This window comes from Monomorium pharaonis, unplaced genomic scaffold, assembly GCF_013373865.1.
Source record: "Monomorium pharaonis isolate MP-MQ-018 unplaced genomic scaffold, ASM1337386v2 scaffold_345, whole genome shotgun sequence".
Taxonomy (NCBI): domain Eukaryota; kingdom Metazoa; phylum Arthropoda; class Insecta; order Hymenoptera; family Formicidae; genus Monomorium; species Monomorium pharaonis.
The window spans coordinates 11,736-20,160 of record NW_023415632.1 but is presented as its reverse complement, the minus strand read 5'-3'; the positions used below and the strand labels follow the sequence as shown (position 1 = coordinate 20,160).

The 8,425-nt window shown below is 26.9% G+C and overlaps 1 protein-coding gene across 1 annotated transcript; it reads left to right on the top strand.

Annotated features, from left to right (window-relative positions):
- Window positions 1-464: 464 nt before the first annotated feature.
- LOC118648274 lies at window positions 465-5,347 on the top strand (the record flags this gene model as incomplete). The annotated part of the gene is made up of 2 exons (XM_036294599.1): window positions 465-636; window positions 4,856-5,347. Coding segments are annotated over 2 exons (414 nt in total), but the record flags the coding sequence as incomplete, so codon positions are not given.
- Between the last annotated feature and the right edge of the window lie 3,078 nt (window positions 5,348-8,425).

Genomic DNA, 8,425 nt, shown 5'->3' with positions numbered 1-8,425 from the left:
TATACATTTATATATACACAACAGTTTTATTGTAAAAAAACTTTTATTTAATCGTATTAATAATGTTTTGAAAAATAATTTTTCATAATTCACTGTTTTGCATTACTTATATAAAAATCTATATTGCTGCTGCTATAATAGTACAAAATAAATAAATATTGTCCCGAATGTACTTAAAACTTTTTTAATTTTTTAAAATTGGCATTACTACTTGAATAATTATACAATTTTTGTCTTAGAAATTAAAGAGCACATTTATAGAACACATATTACAGATAAAATATATAGGTAAATATAATAATTTTACATGTATCTTTTATGGCAATTATTCATGGTGTGCTCAAAATTTTTTTTTGTACATTTACACCAAAGTATGGGCATTTATATTTAAATATCTTGATACTCAATAAATTATGTTATATTTCGTGAATTTTCTATTTTCTATTTCTTATTTCTATTTGTTATTTGTGTTCAGTTGTTCTGCCTTACGATGCTGGGTATGTGCTTCTAATGTAAATACCATGTGTAAAGATCCGATGAATACTTCAGATCATAATGCTGCGTTCCATATAAGAACTTGCGATCCAGGTCCCTACGGCTCTTCGAAACCTATTTGCCGCAAAATCGTCAAACGAGGTAAGATTTATTTGTTCAATTAACAAATAATATTTTGATATATTTTGTAAATTAAAAAAGATTTCCTAAATGTATTTATTCAGTAATCATGATAATTTCTATACTTTTTTATTTTACAATGTAATGCATCTTGAATTTAAGACAAATGTGGAGTTCTTTGATAACTTAAATAAATGAAATTTACTACGCTCCTGAATCACGTCATTTTTCAGGGCGTTAATGATAAAAGTGAAAAACAGAATGCTACTACGAATGCCAGTCCTGATTGTTTTTCTACCTTTCTTTTTTTTTTTCTGTAAGATATCCAAGATATAAATTTGTCTTTACAGATAACACAGTACAAGAAAAATTTGATGTAAATACCACGAAATTGCACTTTTGTAACCGTTTGTTACCCTTTGTTTTGTCATTAAAAAGTTATAATAAACGTTTATAAACGCAGAAGTTTATTAAAATACAAACGTGCATTTTACTTTGTTTGTTAATTTTCCATTTACCACTTTTTGAAAATTTGCAACGTTTCTTCAAACAAATACTTTTTCAAAAGAATATTAAAATGATCTTAAAGTGCATTCATTCCCCTTTAAAATGGCGTTTAAATTTTTAACTTCGCTTTGTTTTTAAAGAAATTACAGCCATTTTTGTACATTTTGTTTGTACATTTTGTTCGTTTTTTGTTTTAAATGAATTTACCAATATCAATATTTTTCTGACAATAAACAACATGTTATTATACATCATAATAAACAACATAAAAACATGTTATATACGTCACCGCTTATCTGAATATTAAATGAGGAAAATGCATTACTTAATTATTAATTACTGACAGAAAGGATTAAGACACTCAAGAAGTTTGAGATATTGTATTATCCTACTTTTGTCTTTGAAAGTAAGCAAATTCATGTTAGTTTTCTAAAGTTAATAAAACTTATACAGTATATTTTGTTCTATATATTCTTAGAGTGAATAGCTGTCTTTTTGATGTTCTATAAAAGTCATTAAGTCGCTCCTTGAAGATTTGTTATATGGAAATATGAATATCGACAATATTCAAATTATTCAGAAGATAACACTCAAGTGTTTCCTCGCATTTTATGTTCACTTGCTTCACACATATGCGTTAGTTTTTCAGTGGTAACGTATACATACTATACATGATAAGATAAAAAAAACTGTCGTCTGATCGTAATGGCAGAAAAATTTTGATCCACAAACGTGGGATTTACGCCACGCGTACACATAGAAAAAAATACTTACTATTTATATTATTTACAATTACTTAAATTGAGTAAAAATATTATTTGTTCTAAATATTTTAAATAACAGCAAATAATAAGTTTGTCACAAGTATCAAATTTATTCAAAATATGTTCTGAATAATTTAATATATACTTAAATAAATGATTAATATTAAATTTAAAAAAATCAATTTGTTTATTATTCTGACTTTTTGATGAAATTTTCCAATATTGTTAAACAATTTTTTTAAATCTTATTATAATGTACTAAAACGAGGTTCATACTTCTTTTTAGTACATATAAGATTTTTTTAAATTCGTGATGAATGTATAATATTATAAGTATATTACCAAGAGAATATTTTTTATTATTAAAAATTATTATTAAAAATAAGCATATTTATAAAAAGTAAATTCAGTCATTTTTCTTAGCAGTAAAATTAAGATTGTACTGAATGTATAATGCATTAATATCTCGAAGTGTTCATTTATTAAGAAAATGACGCATTGCGAAGTAGCGTTTTTTAAATTGTATCTTTTTAATGCATTACATCTTTTTCCTTCCACGACTATGCCGCGACAACGCCCACGGTAATACGCGTCACGATTGAGTCACGTCGACGCGTCGACGCGCATATAAATAACGATAATAATTGGACGTTAAAACAAGGCCGGTGCCGCGCCTACGAGAAAAAATGACATTACGCCAAGCCAGCCATGAGCTTGTGATTAATTTTGGGCCAGGGTAACATACGCCTCTCTTGTTTCTCTTTTGCGCGCATGTGTTGTCAACGCCTTGCTAAGTTTGTCATTGCATGACTTCACGGCAAATCGAATGTACTAATCGCACATCGAATTCCTTCAATTCAATGGAATTCTAGCGTGACGAGGCAGCGTGCGTGAAATAGCGAGCGCGATTGCCACATGAACGCAAAAATTACGTAAGCGACAATAATAATTGCGCTATTAAATCGACGCTGAGTTTTACGCTTGTTGGCGCACGGGTAAAGATGACCCCGAAATGATTGTGCCGTGCTGCTGAAGGACTTTCCGAGAACTTTTCATCTGTCTTTATCGTTTCCTGTACAGGACAAAGGAATAGAACGCAAAAGAAACGCATTCGAGTATTTGCCAATCACAAATCACGATAATGATGAGATTACTAATTTCAGATTGTTCTTGAGTGATCTATAAATCATAGATTTCAGAATAGAATTCTACTTGTAATTTTATATAATATTTTATATATTTTTTATATATATTTCTTAACAATTAATATAATTTTATTAATAATTAATATTTTTAGTCGGAATTTCACGATTATATTTATCATAGTGTTGTTCATTAGATTTTAAATTCAAAGTTATTTCTTTAATTATGTAAGCTAAAATTATATTATTAGTAAACATATAGTTGTATTGTAACATATTGCTGCAATATTGTATTGCAAACATTTCTTTAAGTGGACATTTTATCGTTATTGCAATGTTTTTGCAATCTTTCTATGCTCTGTATAGATACCTATATTTTTATACATATATTACTATATAGTTTATATATCACTTTGGATAGCTAAAGGACATTCTGGCAATCATTAGACGCATGCATAAACATCTTTAAGATGTATGCATTCTATTGATGTCTTTAGGAGGTCCGTGTTGTATAAGTACTCTTAAAGAATATCTTATATCCTGATTTTAGATATATGTGTGTTATCGAATATATATTTGTTTATATTAATATATAAATATATATTACATATATATTTTATATATCTGATTTTTCGAATGTTTTTTGTGTATTGGACAATTTAAATAGAATGAAAAATACGAAAAAAAAATGTAAATAGAATTTTATCTTCTCGTACAGCACTGAAAGATTGCATCCACATCGTAATAATCTTTCACCGCAATAGTGCAATATTGCCATTATACTGCATAATGTTAATGCATCATTGCTGTTGGATTGCAGCAACAATAAAATGTTCACTTTTTAAAACATTGCAACGAAATATCATAGCAACATTGCAATGTAGTAAATTTGTAATAATACATTGATTGCGTTCAGTAAGAAAAACAACTTTGCAACTATTATAAAATTCTTTCGTGTGCTTGCTTTATACATTTAGATCCGACAGCAACTAAAAACAAGAACCAATCGTAGTTAAACATTTCTCAACAGTTGCTATTTTTTCCGTTGAATGCAGCTATTGTTGTTGTATTTGTCAAACGTTACATGTAAGAATATTTTTGTTTTATTCCATTAAAAAATGGTTTGTATATAATTATGCATGGTTCCATATATGACTTCATATACATATAATTCCATACAATTATGTCTAATTATATATAATCATATTTAATCATATATAATTGTATATATAAATTATATATAAATTATATATGTATATTATATGTAGATTATATATATATAATCAGATATAAAGTTATATATATACAATAATATGTATAATCCCACATAGCACAAAAATTGCAATTACATTGTAGCAATATTGCTGCAAGATTACAATGTTGTTGCAACATTGCTGTGATGTAACTGCAATTTTTGTGTTACGTGGGATATACAGTTATACATATTATACATATAAGTTATATATATTTATATATAATATATGTAATATATATTAATATGTATAACTTTATATCTGATTATATATAGTTCCAATATTGCAAAAAATATTTTATCAAAGTATTTTATTATTAAAATGTATTATTGTATTAAATTATAACATTTTAATTTTGCAATATTTCTGAAGCATTTGCTACAAATGTGCTAATATATTGTGGATTTATATCTTTGTACAATGTCTTTATAACGTTGCGCTGCAATTTGCAACATTGCAATATTGATGCAATGTAGCTACAATGCACAACGTGTGCTGTACGGATTGATACAAAGTAGATTTTTAAACGGATCGAAAATCCCAATTGGTTGTTAAACGATTAATCTTTGTTTAGAAATGGGCGAGCGGGTTGTCATACGTCAGTGCTCCACTCCATATCATGATGAAATGGACATCATTGATGGCCAGTGCGGCAACTCCATGACACAGACAGGACGTGATGTAATTGAATCCTGCCACATTTGCAGCAGCGATTTGTGCAATTCGGGAACAATCTCCTCCGCGACGAGACTACTTTATATCATCGTAATGATATTTCTTGCCTTTACTTTCCACCAGTCGAAATATGTTCTTTAACTTTATAATAATAATCTATAGTTAATAAAAAAAAGAGTGATTCAACGCGGTAACTACAAATACTTAATATAAATCTATAACTAAAACTAACAAACTTTCATTGCGAAAAAACGCATTATTTTCCGACTTTATAGCGATTTAAAAAATTGTATGAAAAGTACATTAATAAGGCCAAAACAACCTTATGTAATTTTCTTCTGGCTCTTAAGAGCAATATTACCTTGCAAAATAAATAATTGGAAACGAAAAAGTGCATGATTTTTATGATTAATATTGATTCAAGCAAATTGCTGTAAGTACAAAATAAAAGACATAACATAATTATGTGTACCCCAATTTTTTTTCAAAATGTTTTCAAATTAATAAAAGTTTTAGAGTTCAAATGTCTTATGGATGAAAACATAATTCTATACATTTCTGTATGCTCGGCGGAGCATCATCGCTTGTAATAATTACACTATATAGAACGAATTAGGTCCGCCATTATTGCGTCTGGTTTTTATTGGTTCAGCCTTGTGTCATTTTAAATCATTATCTTCAGAGCGTTTCCTCCTTTTATACCTTTCTCTCTTTTTGTTATAAAAGTATTTTAAGTAGTTAAAAGAGAAAGAGATAAGAGAACTTATTAGGTATCCGTCCAGCGATTAAAATAATAAATAAATGTGTTTACAAAGAATTGAAAATGCCAAGACGCATTAACAACACACACACACACACACACACACACGCGCGCGCGCGCGCGTACAAGGTGTGTCTTTCCACTAATTATAGAACTTATTCCTTATCAAAATTTAATTTTATTATCGAAAAAGTTTTGAACTATTTTTTTTAACAATGCTTAATAATAAAACGAAGCAGTAATAACTGAAAGGAAACCTCGCTAATTCGTAAATTCTAATTTTAATTAAACTTGGCATAAATGTAGAGAGGGTAAATAGAATTTAGAAATTGTCCGTTTGAACCCAAAAACGGTTTAAAAGAGGTGAAATCATCCTTCAAAAGTAAAAACATTTTTGCCTTTTCTCGATATATTTCGTAAATCAAACGAGATATCAAAAAAATATTTTATGTAAAAGTTTTACAGTATAAATATCTTTATTTAATTAGGCTGCTTGTTTTTTTGAAAAAAATTTATTTTCTTAAATTTACCATTTATACCCTTTTATGCTGATTATTTATTGTATTAAAATTTTAATTTTTAATGAAACTTGGCATGAATATAGAAAGAGTAAATACATAAATTAAAAAATTTCTAGCTTGGGCTCAAAAACCCTAGGGGCTTCAAACTAGGTTTGAAGGGGTGAAACCACCCTTCAAGAATAGAGACATTTTTGCCTTTTTCTCGATATATCTCGTAAACTAAATGACATATCAAAAAGTTTTTTATACAAAATTTTTACAGTATAAATACCTTGAACTACGCTGTTCACTTTTCGAAAAATAAATTTTAATTGAACTTACGTATAATTCTTATATATCTAGGGCTACGACACTGTAAAGTAAAGCGTATTCTGAATGTACTAATACTTTTGCATAAGACAGTAAAATAATTTTTACAAATAAATTAATTAGTAATTGCTTATATGGTTACAATCGCTCGTTGTTCTGTAATTGGTTAAAAAAAATGATTAAAGAGAAAATAATAATAACAACAGGAACAATCCTATTCTACAATATACTTCACTTTTATTTGTATTTTTATAATGTTCACTCTTAAAAAGATATTGATGTAGCTGATACACATCAAAAGTTGTAATACATCATCAGCTATAATGTCAAACAACAATAGATTGGAATAGATTTAACATTTCTTTTTTAAAATAGGAGATTTCATAAACATAAAAAAGTGAAGTAAAGAAATTAAATTTTAGCAAAATAAAAATGTATAATTTGCCATAGGTACGTACTATAAAGTAAAAATACTTTTCATTTAAATATAAGTGCATATGTATAACAGAAATATTTACATTTAAATATAAAATTAAATTTTTTTATCTCTCTTACATGATTTCATATAAATTGGTATATTTAATAATGCAAGGCAAATGTTTGTATAAATTTTCTCTTAAAGAAATTTAAAAAGATAGAAAGAGAACACTATAAATTTCTTCATAAGTCATTGGTTTTTAACATTGAAAGATAAGTGCAGAGATCGTAAAGAAAAGAACGTGAAGATGATACGCAATAAAATACATACACACACATGTATACAAAGATCCAGCTAGCCAGGCCTGTTAAAATCACATATCGTGAAAGCTTTACAGCAAGGATTGTTTCAATTTTGACAACAATTTTATGACAAGTAATTGTCTGTTGCTTTGTCTTCTAAAAGTTTCGAGCAAATTTACGGCAAAAGTTTTCATCACACGCGGCTGCAAATAACAGAGAAATATTACAATATTTCAATGTAAGGTTTCTACAATGTTTCTGTAATCTTTCGGTGCTGTATGGGAGGTGACAAACATCAGATGATGAAAATGAAATCAAAAGCGAGGATACAACGGAGGACGTAACGGAAGACGGAAAAGTAACAAATATAAGTATATAATGGTACATAATAATAATTATAATTATAATAATAAAAATATTTTGTGCAATTCAAAATGTTCATATTATCCACTACTTATCTAAATATTTATCCTGTATTATTTATCGTTATAATTTTTTTTTAATCAATTATCTTAATTTTTGTAGGTAAATGCTAAAATACTAATTCAATTAATACACCAGTGTGTCTTACATTAATATGTTTAAAATATTTGTATTAAAAGAAAATTTTCAAACATGGATTATACTTCTCAAATATTAAAAAAACATCTTTTTAACATTAGAATAAATCTTTAAAAAACATTTTTCTAAATGTTAAAACAGATATTTATCAAATGTCAAAAAAACATTTCTTTTAATTTTAAAGCAAATATTTATTAAATATTACAAAAATATTTATTCAAAAAATGTTTTTTTTTTTAATGAACTTATCTCATTATTTTTACTATTTTAAAAAATGTTTTTTCAAATGTTTTTTAAATATTATTAAAAATATTTTTTTAATGTTATTTTGCTGATTAGATTATATGAGTGCAAAGCAGCCAATATCTTAATTATAAATACTGGCCAAAGAATAGTAATACAGTAAATGTTTTGGTTCATATAAATATCCATTATTATAGTTGGCGCAAAATATTTTGGTATCATTATTTTGTACAAAAAGTTTTTTTAGGAGCATACACACACTTAGCGTCTTTTTCTACCTTTTTAAAAAAGATAATTTTGTTTGGACATCATGCATTTTGTAGTGTAAAGCATCTTATATAATAAAAACATCTGC